The following is a 20902-nucleotide window of genomic DNA, read 5'->3' on the forward strand; positions in this document are numbered from 1 at the left end:
CCTCCCCAAAAGCTCCTCGACCAATCACCTTTAATATTTCAAAGTCTTCTCTATGTAATCGCATTTGTTTCACTTTAGAAGTAAATGGTTTAGCTGAAACAAAAGAGCAACATCAATTACTTTCTTAGAAATGTGATGCAAATTACATATGCAATAGATATGAGTATTACTTACACAATAAAAATTCAAATTATGATTAAGAATTAAGCCAAAATAGCCCAGCACAGTGCATGCCTATAATCCCAGTGGCTCAGGAGACTGAGGCAAGAGGATCACAAGTTCAAAACCAGCCTCAGCAACTTAGTAAGGCTCTGAGAACTCAGCAAGAGCCTGTCTCCAAATAAAATATAAAGAAGGACTGTGGATGTGACTCAGTGGTTAAGTGCTCCTGAGTTCAATCCCTGGTACAAAAAAAAAAGCAAAAGTATGTAAAATCTCATCAAACTACACAGCCCTCCAAATAACCTGACACTCAAATTATAAGCATATAAACTATGCCTCTGCCTCATTACTGACACTAAACTACTGCTATTTTATAACCCAGTTTGGTTCTTAAAGAATACTTTTATATATACATCTTCCTCTAAGCAATATTCTACTTATCTAAAAGACCAGAAATCTAGATATTTTAATCCTATGAACATAACTGCAAAACTGAAAAGAAAAACTACTTAAGACTTCAACTCACTCCAGTCAGAAGAATGGCAATTGTCAGGAATACAAATAATAATAAATGCTGGTGAGAATGTGGGGGAAAAGGTGCACTCAAACATTGTTGGTGGGACTGAAAATTAGTATGATCGCTTTGGAAAGTAGTGGGGAGATGCCTCAAAAAACTAGGAATGGTCTCATTGGAGTATTGATTTTATTACCTAATATATTCTAGAATGCCACATGTTCTGCTGGGGATAAAACTGCACAATAAATGTCAAGTCTCTGTTTAAAAAAACAAAAAAATAGGAATGGAACCACCATATGACCCAGCTATCCCACTCCTTGGTCTTTATCCAAAAGAATTAAAATCGGCATACTACAGCAATACAGCCACACAATCCACAATAGCTAAATTATGAAATCAATTGAGGTACACAAAAATATATGACTGGATTAAGAAAATGGTATTTGCCAAGAAATGGATGGAAATGGAGAAAACCATGCAGCCAGACTCAGGAAATCAAGGGTCAAATGTTTTCTCTCATATGTGGACATTAAAGCAAAATTAAGGGGAAAAGGTAGTCAGGGAGGGGATCTGATACAATAAAGATATAGAGAAGACAGTGGAGTAGAAGAGAGGGAGGGAGAAAGGGATGGGGGGGGGACAAGAAACAAATCTAACAGAGTCATGTTATATACAAATATAAATGGCCAAAAAAGGAATATCTCATTTATGTATATGGAAAAAGTATCAATCAAAAATAATAAAAAGGGTGTGAAAGAAAGATCAGTAGAAGAGAGGAGAAAGAAAAGGGGGAGGAAGTAGGGGAGGAAAGGGAAGGAGAAATAGGGATTGAAAATAAATTCCTTGTATGTATAATTATGTCAAAAGGAACCCAGATGCTATGTACAAATACAATGCTCTATTTAAAAAAAAAAAAAAAAAGACAAGGTAAAGAAACTGTAAAATTTCCTTTTGGTAAGCATATGATTGTCAGCTGGGCGCAGTGGTGCACCCCTGTGATCCCAGCAACTCAGGAGGGTGAGGCAGGAGCATGACAAGTTCAAAGCCAGCCTTAGAAACTTAGCAAGGCCCTGCCTCTAACTATCAAAAAAGGGCTGGGGATGTGGCTCAGTGGTTAAGTGCCCCAGGTTCTATCCCCAGTAACAAAAAAAAAAAAGAATATGACTGTCAAAATAGTGTGTTAGCAACAAAGGATGACAGTCTTTTCAAAATAAAAATGAATAATATCTTGCCCTGAAGTAGTAGCATATACCCTAAAAGCATAAAGCAAATGAATACTGTAAGATCATGAATAATTAAGATTAAAGATAATAAGGATTACCAGGTACACAAATTTTATGGGAGCCTACAGTAGTAACATAAATTAAGTACCCCTGAAATTTTTTTCCCCCCGGAACCTGTGAGAATACAAATCTCAGCTCCTTGTACTTATCATATTCCTTTGACATGGCAAAACTATTCTATTTCCAGGCATTCAAAAATAGGTTGCTTACATCACAAATTTCTTCTCAATATTCAATGTTTACTAATCACTGACTATTCCCTACATGCCAAGCATTTTACAGGATGCTGGAGATACAAAAATGACTAAAACAGGCCTCATATTTGGGTAGATAAATTATACAGTAAGTGTGATTCCATATAAAACTTTCAGTGTGGTTGAACACAAATTGCTGGTAAACAAAAACGTTTATCACCTTACAATAAATCACAGAAATACAAATTAACAGGGATATTCAATTATTTATCAACCAAATATACCAAAAATTTAAAAATCTGAAACAACCATAGGTCGGCAAAAATGTGAATAACAGGTACTATCATACATAATAGATGGAACTATTAACTATAATCTTATATAGAGAATTGGGGGGCTTTTATTTATTTATGGGGGGGCGTCTTTTAACATGGCCTATTTCTTGAGTAGACTTTAGAAGGTGAACCCTTTTTTTATATTTAGAGATCAACCTTGTTTTTTTTAAGTATACAGCTGTGTTTTTTTAAATATACAGCTGAAACTGCTTTGATTTTATTTAGTAATTTTACATCTGTGTTTATAAACATAGTTTGTCTACAATTATCTTTTTTCTGTACTGCCTTCATCTGGTTTGGCACCAATGATATGTACAAACCTTTCTTTCCTATTTGGTGAAACAGTATCATTCCAGGTTGCTAAAGGATGTCAATGTGAAAATAAAACTATAAAACCTTTAGAAGACTACAGTTAACTATGACTTTAAGGTCTAATAAACTTGTAATAGTGAAAACATCTAGCATAGGTGTCTTTTAGGTGGACTTTTGATAATTGATTTTTTCACATTATTGTCCATGTTTTCTATTTCTACATTCAACAATTAGATTAATTATATTTTCTATACAATGCATGCATATATCAAAATTCAAATTTATGTGAATAAGGTGATTAATAATAATCTTTTGTTTTGGGGTTTGAGTTTTGTTTTTGTTTTTGTTTTTTTCTTTTTTATTGGAGATTAAATCCAGGGGTGCTTTACCACTAAATTACATCCCCCAGTAATTTTTTTTTTCAATATTTTTTGTAGTTGTAGGTGGACACAATACCTTTATTTTTATTTATTTATTTTTATATGATGCTGAGGATCAAACCCAGTGCCTTGCTCATGCTAGGCGAGTGCTCTACTGCTGAGCCACAATCCCAGTCCTTTTTATTTTGAGACAGGACTGGCTAAATTGTCACAGCTGATCTTGATCCTCCTGCCTCAGCTTCCAGAGTCACTGGAATTACAGTTGCATATACCTGGCTTTTTTGTCTTTAAAATGCTACTCTATGGGTAGGTTTGGTATGTATTTAGTAACTATTTACATGGGTCTGTTTTCCTTGTTTTTAATTACCAGTATTATGAAAATCTGCATATGTTATAATCTTTTTTTGCAAATATATACTTACATTTGTTGATTCTTTCTAAATTTGTGGGGGGTTTTTTCTCTTTAAGAAAATTCTTACCTGAATTTATATAAAACATCAGAAAAAGAAAGTAGAGACTAATACCATCCCCTACCACCAACATAAATAAATAAATAAATAAATACTAAGCCATTTTGATACTAGACAAAAAGAGACATTACAGCAAAAAGTTATCAGTAGGAGAGAGATAAAAGGAGGCCATATATATGATTTTTTAAAGTGTTCAACTAACCAGGACATGAGTCTAAACATGTATGTAACTAATAATATGATCTCGAATTACAGAAAGCCAAAATTTAGAAGACACAAATTCACATTTCTAGAAAGTTTATCTCTCAGTAATCAATACTTTTTTTAAAAAAAAAGGTAATATAATTGAACAATATACATATATAACACTCAGTACCTAAGAGTTGAAGAATATATTTTCTAACACACATTGAAACTACAGATTTTGATAACATGTCAAGTCATAAAATCCAAAGTATTGGGAACATAAAAACCAAATGTGCATGTACAGAGTAATTGATAAAAGGTAGATTAGAAGAAAAGCCCCAAAACTCTGAAATTCAAACGATAAAAGTAATAAGATAATTAGAAAAAGAGAACTACCCCATATTTTAAAAAAATAGTATTTATCAATATTTCTAGGATATAGCCTAAAACAGTACACTTACACACACAAAAAAAAATAGAGCCTTCAATATTTACACTGGGAAAGAAAGAGCTAGAAATTAAAGTGTTAAACATACAACATAAAACACTAAGCCCAGCAAAGTGGTATACACCTGTATGCCCATCATACTTAAGAGGCTTAAGTGGGAGGATCACTAAGTGGGAGGAAATACAAAACCAGCATGGGCAACAAAATGCAATCCCATATTTCTTTCTTTTTCTTTCTCTCCCCACCCTCCAAAACCATTAGACAAAGAGAATTCAAAGTAGAAAGAAGAAAGCAAAAGCATTAGGGAATAAAATTATTTAAATTGAAAATAAACATAATAGGGTTGGGATTGTAGCTCAGTGGTAGAGTGCTTGCTTTGCACGTGTGAGGTGCTAGGTTTGATCCTCAGCACCACCTAAAAATAAATAAATAAAATATAGATGTTATGTCCATATACAACTAAAAAAATTAAAAATAAACACATAATAGAAAGGATTAACGAGGCCTTGAAAAGACTAATAAAACCAAAGAAAGAAAAAACAAAAAACAAATCTGAGAATGAGAAATTAAGACAAAACTACAACACCATTAAGCAAAGAGCATAAACAATCTAATTCAATAAATTTGAAAACACAGAAGTAAAAAAATTACTATAAGGAACAACCCATTTAAAAAAAATCTGAATTGCCATAAGTCAAATCAATACTTTTAAACCTTCTACAAAGAAAACACCAATCTTTTTTTTTTTTTTTTTTTTTATTTATTTATTTATTTTAGTTTTTGGCGGACACAACATCTTTGTTTGTATGTGGTGCTGAGGATCGAACCCGGGCCGCAGGCACACCAGGCGAGCGCGCTACCGCTTGAGCCACATCCCCAGCCCCGAAAACACCAATCTTGAACAGCTTTCCAAGTTCAAATAAGAAAACACACACACACACACACACATACACACACACACCCATTAACACACATGCTGAAGGCACTGAAGTAATGACAAACATGTATCATTCCAGGGTCATAATATCTACAATTTATCCTTAGATGGTTCAGCAAAAATATGTGTGCATGTATATTATTTGGAGAGAACAAACAGCAGCACAAATGTGGCCAAATACTAAAAATAGGTAAATCTAGAAGACTATTTGAGAGCTCATTATACTTACAAATTCTAATACTGTAATTTTGACAATAAAAGTTTTAAAACAGATTTCTAGACTAAAAAACAAAAGAGTAAATAAAATCATCACCATTAGTGGATCAATCAAAATGAAAGGAAATGTATATTACAGGCCACTGACATGTGCCTGTAATCCCAGCAGTTTGGGAGGGTGAGGAGGAGGACTGCAAGTTCAAAGTCATCCTCAGCAACAGTGAGGCACTAAGCAACTCAGTGAGACCCTGTCTCTAAATAAAATACAAAATAGAGCTAAGGATGTGGCTCAGTGGCCAAGTGCCCTGAGTTCAATCCCTGGTACCACTCCCCCAACCAAAAAATAAAAGATTTTTCTATCAAGGTTAAACCTGTATTCTGAGTTTCCTAATAGGTATCAAAAATGTGTGTGCTGTAATCTAAACCAGGTAGTTGAAATGTAGCCATTTTGAGTCTCCCACCCCAATATATCTCCCTTTGTCCTTAATCTTCCAATCATAATGCCAATAGTGTAATAGGTGATCCAATCCTAACTATAGCCCTTCCCCTCACCTTCCTCAATTTTAAAATGGTCAATCAAGTAGACTGTAACCCCGAACTCCTCCAATCAGAGCAAGGGGCAGTGCTGCATTACAGATTGCCAAAATTTTTTGGGAGCATGCTCTTCTGCACAAGTAAACTTGATGAGTAACTTTTGAGTATGTGTCTGATTTCGTGTAGTACCCCAATATTTCTAACATGAGGAATAAGAAATGTGTTACAGCCAACAATACCTCAATTCAAACTTACTTCTCCTACCCTTACAAAACATATTCAATGGGGGAAAGGTGCTCCCCTAAAATCAAGAAGATAAAGATTCCTCCTTCAGCCACTTCTATTCTACTGTAAGTTCTAGCCAATAGCAAACAGGCATGGGATGAGCATTCAAAATGGAAAGGAGAAATAAAGTATTCTGTGTTCACATACATATGAATGCATTTGCATGAAATGGGTAAATCTACAGAGAAGAAAGGAGGCTAGGTGGCTGAGAAAATGGAGTAATGTGAAGCAACTACTAATAAATATGACGATTTCCTTGAGATATGATAAAAATGTTTAAAATTGAATTGTGTTGATGGATGTGTAACAACATGAATATACTAAGAATGTTAATTTAAATTGTATACTTTAAAGGTGTGAATTATATGGGATGCAAATTATAAATCAATAAAACTGCTTTAAATATTAATTGTATTTCTATATATTTGCAATGAACAATTAGAAAAGGATATTTTTTAAAATTCCATTTGCAATAGCATCCAAAACAATAAAGTTACTTAGGAAAAAATTTAACAACAAAGTTGAAAGACTTTCATTTACAAAATATTGCTTAAAAATTTTCAAGACCTAAATAAATGGAAAGACATCCCATATTCTGAATTGGAAGAGTTAGTATTGTCAAGATGACAATGCCACCCAAAGCAATCTACAGGTCGAATAAAACCCCTATCAAAATTGCAATGGTATTTTTAATAGAAAAACTTATTCTAAAATCAAATGGAATTTCCACATACTCTGATTAGCCAACACAATCGAAAGAGAACAAAGTTAGAAATCTCATACTCGTGATTTCAAAATTTGCTACAAAGCTGTAGTAATTAAAACAACATGGTACTGACATAAACATAGACAAACAGATCAACAGATTAAATCAGAGAATCCAGAAATACATCTTCACATATGTGGTTAGTTGATTTCAAAAAGGGTGCCAAGATTAGTGATGAGCAGAGGACAATAAGCAAATTGTGTGGGGAAACTGGCTATCTGCATGCAGAGGAATGAATTGAATCCTTACCTATGCCACATACAAAAATTATTTTGAAATGGATCAAAGATCTAAACTTAAAAGCTTAATCTATAAAACTCTTAGAAGAAAACCAAGAGGAAAATTTGTATGACATTGGGTAGATATAACAGATTTTGTGGATGTGATACAAAAGGCCCAGGCAAAAAAAAGAGAAAACAAACTGAATTTCATCAAAGTCAAATCTTTGCATCAAAAGACACTACATTAGAGCTGGGGTTGTAGTTCAGCAGTAGAGCACTCACCTAGCACATGCGAGTCCCTGGGTTCGATCCTCAGCACCACATAAAAGTAAATAAATAAAATAAAGGTATTGTGTCCATGTACAATGTTGATACATACAGGCTTCTTAGAAATGGAAACAAGAGCCTAACTAAAACCCAAAATCATTATAACATCAATATCCTATACTTAAAAAGGAGCTTTGAACTGGGCACAGTGATATATACTTATAATCCCAGCAGCTTTGGAGGCTGAGGCAGAAGGATCACAAGTTCAAAGCCAGCCTCAGCAATTTAATGAGACCCTAAGCAACTTAGCAAGAACCAGTCTTTTTTTTTTTTGTGAAGGCCTGTGGATGTGGCTCAGTGGTAAAGCATCTCTGGGTGCAATCCCTGGTACCAAAAAAAAAAAAAAAAAAAAAAAAACAGTGCTTTGATTTCTACTCTATCACAGGATCACAAGGTTATCATTAATCATAATTTAGTTCTTCCAAAAGCTAAATCAGAGGTCCAGATAAAAAAAGTCTGCAGAATGGACACTTTTTAGTGTTCATTTTTTATCAGATCCACAAAATCTGTTATATCTACCCAATGTCATACAAATCTTCCTCTTGGTTTTCTTCTAAGAGTTTTATAGATTAAGCTTTTAAGTTTAGATCTTTGATCCATTTCAAAATAATTTTTGTATGTGGCATAGGTAAGGATTCAATTCATTCCTCTGCATGCAGATAGCCAGAATAGAGACTGCAGAATAGACACGTATTCTAATTTGTGGTAAAAAGGAAAAAGGAACAATTAAATGCCTACAGGTGAGTAGAGTTATCTTGTGTATGCTACTCTAAATAATATAAAGAAAATGAACCAAAACAAAGCTAAGAGTTATAAAATTATTCAAAATGTCTAGGAAAATTTAAAAGACGCCTTCATATGTTGTTATAGTTGAGTTCAAAAATTCAATGGTAGAGTCAGAAGATTTACTATTTCCTTGAATATTTCCTATTTCTCCATTGCATTTGAGAAAAATTGATTTTACATTCAATTTACTTCCAAATGTTCATTAGCAATATTTAACAAAAATGCTCTATACAAAGATGTCTTTAAAAATTATTTCTATCCATCAAAAGCCCATTTCAGGCACTGTGATTAAAATAATTTTTTATATTAAAGACAAAACGCAAAAAGACTTTATATTCATTATAACAACTGAAAAAGATTTCATAATCACTATACTATTGTCCTTGACAAAAATTAAGGCTATATAAGGGACCAATTGGGTTTGATGTATTGCTAGATAAATGACATGCTATTCTAATAGATGCTATATTTAGTAATGCTTCACAAAATACTATACCATCTATTAATGACAATACCTTGAGACTCTCTCCAGTGCTACACAGTTTAGTACCTTCACTTGTGACACATATTTTCTGAGGTATCTGCCATTCCCCCTCTGAAAATCTCCCCCTCAATTCTCAAGGGCAAATCAACTGGAACTTTTCACTATTAATAAAGTTTTTGCAGGTAATCGCATAATATCTCCAGGCCCTACCTTCCTTGCCCTAGTTAAGTGAACCAGTGGAGAAACCAATCTAAACTGGAGAATTAATAATTTAAAACTGAACTCAGAAAAAGTTAAGTCTCTGCAGATGGTTACAAGAATTAGCAAACTTGGGCTGGGGATGTGGCTCAAGCGGTAGCGCGCTCGCCTGGCATGCATGCGGCCCCGGTTCGATCCTCAGCACCACATACAAACAAAGATGTTGTGTCCGCCGAGAACTAAAAAATAAATATTAAAAAATTCTTTAAAAAAAAAGAATTAGCAAACTCAACAGATGTCAACGCAAACATTCCATCATGAGGCTGAAAGCAAAGAAGAAAATCAGTTATGCAGAAAGAAAAAAAAAAAAAAACAAGCAGAAACAAGGACAAAAGGAGCTGACAGTTCTCTTACTCTGTATTCCAGTGATTCCGGACATTTGCTTACATTCCTGCCTTTGATTCCTTGAGCAACTGAGATTTATCACAAGAACCTGGTTTTTCTCTCACAGACAGCTGGCTTCCAAACTAATACGCTAATAAATTAGGTATATAAACCCCATTTATTGTCAGGCCTAGAAATTTTATATGATTTACCCGTAGAAACCTGATCAAGAAGTCAAAAGTACTACTATGCTACAGCTGGCTAAGAAGACACACCAACACAAAAGCGATTGGTTTATGTAAATTCTGACATCCTGTCCCAATTTCAAAATGTAATGTGAAGCCAAACATGATGGTGCATGCCTATAATCCCAGCGACCTGAAAGACCAAGGCAGGAGGATCAAAAGTTCAAAGCCAGCCTCAGCAATTTAGTGAGGCCCTAAGCAGCTTAGCTAGACCCTGTCTCAAAATAAAACATAAAAAGGACTAGGGATGCCTGGCACAGTGGCGAACACCTGTAATCCCAGTGGCTCGGGAGGCTGAGACAGGAGGATTGCAAGTTCAAAGGCAGCCTCAGCAACAGTGAGGCACTAAGCAACTCAGTGAGACCCTATCTAAATAAAATACAAAATAGGGCTGGGGATGTGGCTCAGTGGTTAAGTACTCCTGTTCAATCCCCAGTACCAAAAAAAAAAGTGAGAAAACAAAATGAATCCCTAATCATTGTCTGTACTCAATCTGTCAAAGTGCTTTCTGAGCAAGAAACTGATTTATTACTAAGGACAAACTTTTCTGATGATAATGATCTTAGCAGCTACCATTTTATTAGAAGCCATCTAAGATATGTATCAAAATAAACACTTGTCATACATTATCTCCCATTCTCATAATCAATTCCATCTTGCTCTTGGATAGGCAGAATTAATATTATCAAAATGACCATACTACCAAAAGCACTATACAGATTTAATGCAATTCCAATCAAAATCCCAATGGCATTCCTCATAGAAATAGAAAAAGCAATCATGAAATTCATCTGGAAAAATAGACCCAGAATAGCTAACGCAATCCTTAGCAGGAAGAGTGAAGCGGGTGGTATCGCTATACCAGACCTTAAACTATACTGCAGAGCACTAGTAACAAAAACAGCATGGTACTGGCACCAAAACAGGCTGGTAGACCAATGGTACAGAGTAGAGGACACAGAGACTAACCCAAAAAATTACAATTATATTAGACAAAGGTGCCAAAAACACGCACTGGAAAAAAGATAGCATCTTCAACAAATGGTGCTGGGAAAACTGGAAAACTGCAACAAAATGAAATTAAACCCCTATCTCTCACCATGCACAAAACTTAATTCAAAATGGATCAAGGACCTAGGAATTAATCCAGAGACTCTGCATCTAATAAAAGAAAAAGTCGGCCCCAATCTTCATCATGTGAGATTAGGCCCCAACTTCCTTAATAAGACTCCTATAGCTCAAGAATTAAAACCAAGAATCAATAAATGGGATGGAATGAAACTAAAAAGTTTCTTCTCGGCAAAAGAAGCAATCTGTGAGGTGAACAGAGAGCCTACATCCTGGGAGCAAATTTTTACCCCTCACACATCAGAGCACTAATCTCTAGGGTATATAAAGAACTCAAAAAGCTAAACACCGAAAAAACTTATAACCCAATCCCATCTTACAAAAAATAAATGGGTATATATTTAAAAGTGGAGATTAATTAGCTATCAATAAGTAGCACAGACAGGATTCAAACTCAGACCCGTCAGGATTCAAAAACCTTTCCAATATAATAAGTTTCCTGTTTATTCCCTAAAACTTTGAAATAAACATTCAGATGCTAAAATTAAAAGATTTAAACATGAAATAATTCTAAGAAAAAAAGATTACTTTGAAAAGAAGAGTTCTGATCCCCTTTGACATTATTTAATTAATGCATAAATAAATAATTCTACAAGAAAAAGAATTTAAAGTTCTAATATGAAATTCCAAGGACACCTTGCAAGATATACATTCTTTACTCTCTGAAGCCCAAGATTCAAAGACAGAGTATCCTTCAGTGTTACCCTCTGGCTTCCCTCTCCCTCAACTACTGGCTAGATGGCCACTGGTGATGGTTACCATGGCTTCAGAAAGAAACTTAGAGTAAGTATCCAATGGAAAAGCAGAGTGGGAATGGGAAGGAGGAGGCACACGTGAGAACAAAAGGAATAAAGACAGAATCTGAAGAAGTAAGGTAAGAGGCATAAGAAAGTGCAGGAGAAAGAGATTTTAACCTTCATCCAATATTCTTCCTCCCTTTCCTCTCAAATTCCTCCATTGATGAGTTTCCATTCCATCATTCTTTATCCCCCTTATCCTTTCTATTACATGTCTCTCCACTATGGGCGCTAATGCTAATCTGCGGTAGACTAACATGAGAATCAAGGACTAGTGCCAGGGCCGGGAAAGATAATAATCCATCCATAAGGAAAACAATCAGTGAGCAAAGGGAAAAGTGTGGTTACTAAAGTCACATTAATACTGTTACTAATTATTATCAGGTTCCATGTCTATACTTTGCAACCAATATACACGGTATTCTTATAAAATAAAGTAAAGGGTTATGAAATATCACAATTACACACTACTTACACAAAGAATAAAATTACAAGTGGTATATTTCTAAGATAATTGGCAAGGACAGATACTTGAGGGTAAAAGCTGAGTCTTGTTCACTTTTAAGCAGAAGTATCTTTCAGAATGAATTTTTTTAAATATTTTAATAATAATTCAAGTTATTACAGAAAAAAATCCAAAACAGTCCATAATATGTATATGGATTTGGCAACATCATAAGCAGAGGTAACATGGATCCTCACAGAGTCATGCAACAAACACAGAAATGCCAAATAAAACTGCATATCATGTTCCCTTTGTCTTCACTAACAACCCCAGATTTTGAGTGGTAGCAGTTTGTTTTGCCCCAGCAAGTGAATTATAATTGGTATATGTAAATCATGTCAATCAAGTTCCTCTTTTCCATTGTTTATTCAGGCAAATGTGTGAAACTTGCTTTATATGATTTGGACCAAAGATATAAAAAGGGCCTATGGGATCCTGGGAAAGGTTTTCTCCCTCATGAGTAAGAAAAACAGTGAGAAGGCCTTTTCCCCAAACACTCCATTTTTTTTACTTAAGCTGTTACTATGATGATGTTTTGACCTACACAAATACATTATTTTTCAGTGATAAACAATAGAACTCTAGGGTCTGGGGTTGTAGCTCAGAGGCAGAGCATTTGCCTCGCATGCATGAGGCCCTGGGTTTGATCCTCAGCACCACATAAGAATAAATAAATAAACAAAGATATTGTGTCCATCTACAACTAAAAAGAATTATTAAAAAAAAATTTAAAAAAAAAAGAACACCAAAAGTTATTCCTCCCTTCTATCTGTAACTTTGTATCCATTGACCAACCTCCCAATAAACTTCCCTTCTCTGTACTCTCTTCAGCCTCTTACCAGTCACACTATCTACAGAACAACAGAACTTATCCTTATGTAACTTTGACACCTTTAGCGATCCATTCCTCTATCCTTCTATCCCTCTACCCTTCCTAGCTTCTGGTGACCACTATTCTATCTACTTCTAGATCATCAACTTTTTTAGCTTCCGTGTACATGAGAATATGTAGTATTTGTCTGTGCCTAGCTTATTTGACTTAACATGATGTCTGTTCCATCCATGTTGTCATAAATGACACATATCATTCTTGAGCATGGCTAAATAAAAGTCTACTATGTTGTTTCCAACAAACAACAACACAGTATACTTTTATTCAGCCATACTCAAGAATGATATGAAACTCTAGGCAGAGCAATTAGACAAATGAAAGAAATTAAAGGGATATGAAAGAAAGTAAAGGGATATGAATAAGAAAAGAAAAACTCAAACTATCATTATTTGCTGACGACATTATTCTATACTTAGAGGATCCAAAAACCTCCACCAGAAAACTTCTAGAATTAATAAATGAATTCAGCAAAGTAGCATAAAATACTCATAACTTAAGTGGATTTCTATTCATCATTGATGAATCTTCTGAAAAGAGAAATTAGGAAAACTACCCCATTCACAACAGCCTCAAAAAAATAAATAAATAAATAAAATACTTGGCAATCAACTTAACAAAAGAGATGAACGACTCCTACAATGAAAACTACAGAACACTAAAGAAAGAAATTGAAGAAGATCTTAAGAGGATGGAAAGATCTCCCATGCTCTTGGATAGGCAAAATTAATATTGTCAAAATGGCCATGTTACCCAAAGCATTATAGAGATTCAATGACAATCCAATTAAAATCCCAATGTCTTTCTCCTCATAGAAATAGAAAAAGCAATCATGAAATTTATTTGGAAAAATAAGAGACCCAGAATAGCCAAAACAATCCTTAGCAAAAAGAGTGAGCAGGAGGCATAACAATACCAGACCTTAAACTACATTACAAAACCATAGTAACAAAAACAGCATAGCACTGGCACAAAAATAGACATGTAAGGGCTGGGATTGTGGCTCAGTGACAGAGCACTTGCCTCACACAAATGAGGCACTGGGTTCAATCCTCAGCACCACATTTTAAAAATAAATAAATAAATAAAGTAATTGTATCCATCTACAACTAAAAAAAAATAGACATGTAGACCAATGGTACAGAATAGAAGACACCAGACAAACCCACATAAATACATTTATCTCAAACTATCAAAGCAGTCCAAAATATACAATGGAAAAAAAGATAACCTCTTCAACAAGTGGTGCTAGGAGAACTGGAAATCCATATGCAATGATATGAAACAAAACCCCTCTCTCGCCATGTACAAAACTCAACTCGAAGTAGATCAAAGACCTAGGAATTAGACCAGAGACCCCAGCGCCTAAGAGAGGAAAAAGTAGGCCCAAATCTCCATCGTGTCAGATTAGGCCTGACTTCCTTAACAAGACTTCTAAAGCGCAAGAAATAAAATCAAGAATTAATAAATGGGATAGATTCAAACTAAAAAGCTTCTTCTCAGCAAAAAAAAACAATCAATGAGGTGAGGAAAGAGCCTACATTTTGGAGCAAATTTTTGCCACACGCATGTCAGATAGAACACTGATTAGTGCTCCAGGATATATAAAGAACTCAAAAAACTTAACCCAAAACAACAAACAACCCAATCAATAAATGGGCTAAGGAGCTGAACAGACACCTCTCAGAAGAAGATACACAATCAATCAACAAATATATGAAAAAATGTTCAACATCTCTAGTAATTAGAGAAATATAGTATGACTACACATATGGTGTGATGAAACATCATATACAACCAGAGAAATGAAAAGTTGTGATGCAAATGTGTACAATGAATCAAAACGCATTCTGCTATCATATATTCCTAATTAAAATAATTTTTTTAAAAGTCTACTATGTACACTGAATTTTCTTTATCCAGTCATCCATCAATGACACCTAGATGATTATACTAAGTACTGTGAATATTACTACAGGGCACACTGAAGTGTATATATCTCTTTACATACTGATTTCATTTCCTTTGGATATATATACCCAATAGTGGGATTGCTGATTCATATTGTAGTTCTCTATTGAGATTTTTGAGGAACTCCATACTATTTTCCATAATGGCTGCTCTAATTTACATTCACACCAACAACTTTCTCTGCATCCCACCAACATTTGTTTAAAAAAAAAAAGAAAAATTTACTCAGGGGTACTGAACCACTGAGCAACATCCGCAGCCCTATTTTGTATTTTATTTAGAGACAGGGTCTCACTGAGTTGCTTAGCACCTCGCAGTTGCTGAAGTTGCCTTTGAACTCGGGAACCACCTGTCTCAGCCACCTGAGCCAGTGGGATTACAGGCGTGCACCACAGTGCCCTACAAATTTTTTCTTTTTGATAACAACAATTATAACTGGGCTGAGATTTTTTTCTCACTGTGACTTTGATTTGCATTTCCATGATAATTATGATGTTAAATATTTTTATGTAGCTGCTGTCAACTTATGGTATTTTCTTTTGAGCAAATCATTTTTTTAAATTTATTTTTATGTGGTGCTGAGGATCGAACCCAGGACCTTCATTTTAATCAGGTTATTCATAGCGTTTTTTTGTTTGGTGATGGAGTTATTTAATATATCTGGATATCAGTCCCTTGTCAGATGAACAGTGTGCAAATATTTTCTCACATTCTGCTGGCTGTCTCTTCACTCTGTTGATCATTTCCTTTGCTGTACAGAAACTTCTTAGTTTGATAAAATCCCATCTTTCTTTTGTTGCCTGTGCTTTTGGGGTCTTATCCAAAAAAATCTGAGCACATAACAATACCTGTTTCCTTATATTTCCTTCTAGTAGTTTCATTGTTTTAGGTCTTACATTTAGGTAATTTTGACTTAGACTTTGTATATGGCAATAGAGTCATCTAGTGTCATTTTTCTGCATACAGATATAGTTTTCCCAGCACAATTTATTTAAGAGACTGTTCTGATTCAATGTATGTTTGTCAAAATCACTGGTTGTTAGTATATGGATTTATTCCTGGGTTTATGCTGCTCCATTGATCTATGTGTCTGGTTTTAGCCAGTACCATGCTGTTTGAGTTATGATAGCTCTGCAATCAATGTGTTAGAAGTCAGATATTGTGATATTTCCAGATTTATTCTTTTTGTTCAGGATTACTTTGGCTAATCAAAATATTTTGTGGTTCCATAAGAGCATTAAGATTGTTTTCTTCTTTTTCGATGAAGAATGTCATTCCATGAAAATAGCACTGAATCTCACTTTGGGTAGTTTGGACATTTTTAAATATTAACTTTTCCAATCCATGAACATGGAATGTCTTCCAATTTGTGTGTGTGTGTGTGTGTGTGTGTACATGCATGCACACACAAGTTCTTCAATTTCTTTCAATAGTGTTTAATGATTTTTCATTACAGACAGTTTTCAATTCCTTCATTAAGTTTGCTCCCAAGAATTTTATTTTATTTTAACAATTGTGAAAAGGATTGCTTTACTGATTTCTTTTTCAGCAAGTTCACTATTGGTACATAAAAATACTACTGACTTTCATATGTTGATTGTGAATCCCGCAACTTTATTTAACTCACCAGTTCTAACAGTTTTCGGTGAACTCTGTTTTTCTAATGGTAAAATCATTCATCTACAGACAAAGACACTGAACTTCTTCCTTTCCAATTTGCATGCCCTTTATTTCTCTCTCTTGCTTAGATTTCCAGTACTGCGTTGAATGAGAGTGGTCAAAGTGAACATCCTTGTCCTGATCCAGATCTTGAAGGGTATACTTTCAAACTTTTCCCCATTCAGTATGACAGCAGTGGGTTTGTCATACACAATTGTTTTAGTCAGCTTTTTCAACACTGTGACCAAACTCCCAACAAGAACAACTGAGAGGAGGAAAAATTTATTTGGGGATCCTAGACTGAAAGGTCTCAGTCAAAAGATGGCCAACTCCATTGCTCTGGGCCCAAGGTGAAGCAGAACATGATAGAGGAAGGGCCCAGTGGAGGAAAGTTGTTCCCCTCTTGGCAGGATCAAGAAGCAGAGAGAGGGGTGGTGGGGTGAGAGACCACAGGGAATACCCCCACCTTCCAGGCACACCCTCTGTGACCTTCCTCCAGTTACACCCAACCTGCCTACAGTTACCACCCAGTTATTCAAATTGGGATGGACTGATTATGTTACAGCTCTCACAATCCAATCATTCTACCTCTGAACATTCCAGCTTAACACAGGAGCTTCTGGGGGGACACCTCTTACCAAATCATAATAACAACTTTTATTGGGTTGAGGCACATTCTTTCTACATCCAATTTGTTTATAATTTTTATCATTAAGGGATTTTAAATTTTATTAAATACTTCTTTACATGTATTGAGATGATCATATAATTTCATCCTTCTTTCTGTTGATGTGATTTATTATGTTTACTGATTAGCACAAGTTGAACCATATCCTTGCACATGTGGATTAAATCCATTGACCATGGTGCATAATAATTTTTAAGTGCTTTTGGAATTTGTTTGCTAGTATATTGTTGAGAATTTTACATGTTCATCAGACACACTGGTGTATAATTTTCTTTTTGTTACTCCTTTGTCGGATTTTGGTATCAGGCTAATACTGAACTCATACAATGAGTGAGGACATGTTTCCTCCCTTTTCATTTTTTAGAACAGTTTGAGAAGAATTAGTGTTTATTCTTTAAAAGTTCAATAAAGCCAGGCTCAATAATGTATGTCTATAATCCAAGTAGCTCAGAAGGCTTAGGCAGTTGGATGGCAAGTTCAAGGCCAGCCAAGACCTTGTCTCAGAGGTAGAGCGCCCAGGGTTCAATCCCCAGTACAAAAAAAAAAAAAAAATCTTAATAAAACTTAGCAGTGAAGCCATCAGTCATGTGCTTTTCTTTGTTGGGAGACTCCCCCCACCCTCCTAGTACTAGAAGTCAAACCCAGGGGTGCTTTACCCCAGCTATATCCCTACCCCTTTTATTTTGAGACGGAGTCTCACTAAACTGCTGATTCTATCCTTGCATCTGCAATTCTCCTGCCTCCGCCTCCTTGAGTTGCTGGGATTATAGGTGTGCACCACCATGCCCTTTGGCAGACTTTTTTTTTATTATTGATTCAATCTGGTTATTCATTACTGGTCTGTTCAAGTTCTCTATTTCAGCATGTTGAATTTTGATAAGCTATTTGTGTCCAGAAATTAATCTATTTTTTTTAAGTTTCCCAATGTATTGGTATATAGTTGTTATTTAATTATACTCCCTAATGATTTTTTTCTGTAATATCAGTTGTAATGTCTCTTCTGTCTATTTATTTGGGACTTTCTCTTTTTTTTCATTCATTTAAATGTTTGTTGATTTTCTTATATCAAAAAAATCAACTTTTCATTTCATTGATTTTTTATAACTTTATTTTATTTATTTATTTATTTTATGTGGTGCTGAGGATGAAACCCAGTGCCTCACCTGTGCTAGGCAAGCACTCTACAAACCCAGCCCTTCATTGATTTTTTTTTTAATATTTACTTTTTAGTTGAAGTTATTTTTATGTGGTGCTGAGGATCAAACGGAGGGCTAGGCAAGCGCTCCACCGCTGAGTCACAACCCCAGCCCCTTCATTGATTTTTCATTTATTTCTATTATGATCTTTGTTATTTCTGACCTTCTTTTGTTTTTGCCTTTCTAGTTATTGAGTTGCATCATTCAGTTACTTGCTTTAAATCTTTGTATCTTTTTGATGGAGGCACTTACTGCTAGAAATACCCCTCTTAGTACCACCTCTTTTACTGTATCACATAAGTTTCTGCGTGTTCTGTTTCCATTTTCATTTGTTTTGAGAATTTTTTTGTTAATTTTTCTTTTGCCTTCTTTGTTGACTCACTGGTTATTCAGGAGCATGTTGGTTTAATATCCATGTATCTGTACAATTTCAAAAGTTCTTCTTGTTGATTTCTAGTTTTATTGTATTGTCAGAGGAGATTCATTATATGATTTTGATTTTAATTTGTTGAGACTTGTTTTGTGGCCTAAAATTGGATGAAATGTTGTATAAATGTCTCTGAGGTCTATTTTATGTTTTATGTATAGTATAACTTCAATGTTTCTTTGTGGATTTTTTATGTGACTGAAGAATATATTTAAAACACAGACGTTTTCAAAAATAAAAGTATGGATCTATTCTACCAAATATCAAGTCTAATAAATTATATTAAATAAAAGAGTAGCATATTGATAAGAGGCATACAAATATTGGAACTGGCAAACTTTTGTCTATGAAAGCTACAGTAAACATTTTAGGCTTTGTGAGCTGTACTGATGCTGTGACAACTACTCAACCCCACCACTGCATCACAAAAGCAAATAAAAACAATACATAAACAAATGAACCAACAGAACAATGAAACAGAAATCAACTTTTAAATAGGTCAGTCAATAGATAAGAATTTAGTGTAAAAATGGTATTTTAAATCAGTGGGCCAAAGATGGAATACTTGAAGGAAAAAACTAATCCATAAAATTTACACAGTTTAAAAAGTAATACCATAATTAAAGAAACAATTTTTGGGGGGTAGGGCATACTGGGGATTGCACCCAGGAGCACTTAACCACTGAATTGCATCCCTAACCCTTTTTTAATTTTATTGAGAGACAGAACCTCACTAAATTGCTGAGGCTAGCTTTGAACTCACAATCCTCCTGCCTCAGCCTCTGGAGCCTCTGGGATTATAGGCATGCATCACTATGCCCAGCAAAAGAAGCAATTTTTTTAAACCCTTAGTACTATTAGGAGAAAATAACAGAATATACTGAGGTGAAGACTTTCTTAGCAGCTAGACCAAAAGCCATACAAGAAAAAAATTCATATATATAAAAAATTAAGTCTTAGTTGGATATGAAGGTGCATACCTATAATCCCAATGACTTAGGAGGCCAAAGCAGGAGAATTTCATGCTTGAGGCCAGCCTCCACAACTTAGTGAGACGTTGTCTCAAAATAAAAAATAAAAAGGACTGGAGGAGCTGGAGTTGTGGCTCAGTGTTGTGGCTTGGCTGGTATATATGAGTCCCTGGATTCGAAACTCAGCACCACATATAAATAAGTAAGTAAATTAATTAATTAATTAATTAATTTAATTAAAGATCCATTGAAAACTTAAAAAAAAAAAAACGGGAATAATGGGGATGTACCTCAATAGTAAAGAGCCCCTGGGTTCAATCCCCAGTATAAAAAAAAAAAAAAAAACTTAAGTCTTTGGAAAAGATAACCTGAATAAAGTTTAAAAAAAAAAAAAAGCTTGAATAATATATTTGCAACATATTATTTAGATACCAAAAAGTACTACATAGAACATATGATTGTTAAATTAATAAGAAAATGACTAATATTAGCAAAATGGGTTTTGGCATTTAAAATAATACAAAAAAAATCTAAGCCTTGGAAGTAAATCAGATAATTATATATTAAAGTAACAAATAGCAATTATTGACCATAGGATAGGGAAAAAAAGACAGATAATATCCCACTCCTGGGAAACAAAAATAATCATATGCCACTGAGTTTAAACTGGTATCTACTTGCAGGGAAAGAAATATTACAGTAAGCCATTAATGTAAAAAAAAAAAAAAAGAATAAAAAGCAGTGGAGAAAAAAAACTTGTATACACTTACTTATTATACATACACATAAGTCAATGTCTAGAGGACCTAAAAGAATATAAATAAGGGGGTGGGGTTATAGCTCATGTGAGGCACTGGGTTCTATCCTCAGAACGACATAAAAATAAATAAAATAAAGAAAAGATATTGTGTCCATTAAAAAAAAAAAAGAATACAAATCAATTGACCAAAGAGGCAAAGTTTACTACTGTGAACAACAATGTAAATACAGAATAGAAAAGG

The 20902-nt window shown here is 34.5% G+C and overlaps 1 protein-coding gene across 13 annotated transcripts in view; it reads right to left on the reverse strand.

The window, feature by feature from the left end:
- Positions 1–20902, reverse strand: part of Cdc42bpa (CDC42 binding protein kinase alpha) — a 297181-nt gene that overhangs the window by 241113 nt on the left and 35166 nt on the right. For all 13 annotated transcript variants that reach the window (XM_046419709.2, XM_058571920.1, XM_058571914.1 and 10 more), the window contains exon 2: positions 2–93. In XM_046419709.2, the coding sequence (XP_046275665.1) occupies positions 2–93 (92 nt within the window). The remainder of the gene's footprint in view (position 1; positions 94–20902) is intronic.

Source organism: Marmota monax, unplaced genomic scaffold (genome assembly GCF_021218885.2).
Source record: "Marmota monax isolate L192 unplaced genomic scaffold, Marmota_monax_Labrador192_F-V1.1 WCK01_AAM20220418_F8-fsc00153, whole genome shotgun sequence".
Taxonomy (NCBI): Eukaryota; Metazoa; Chordata; class Mammalia; order Rodentia; family Sciuridae; genus Marmota; species Marmota monax.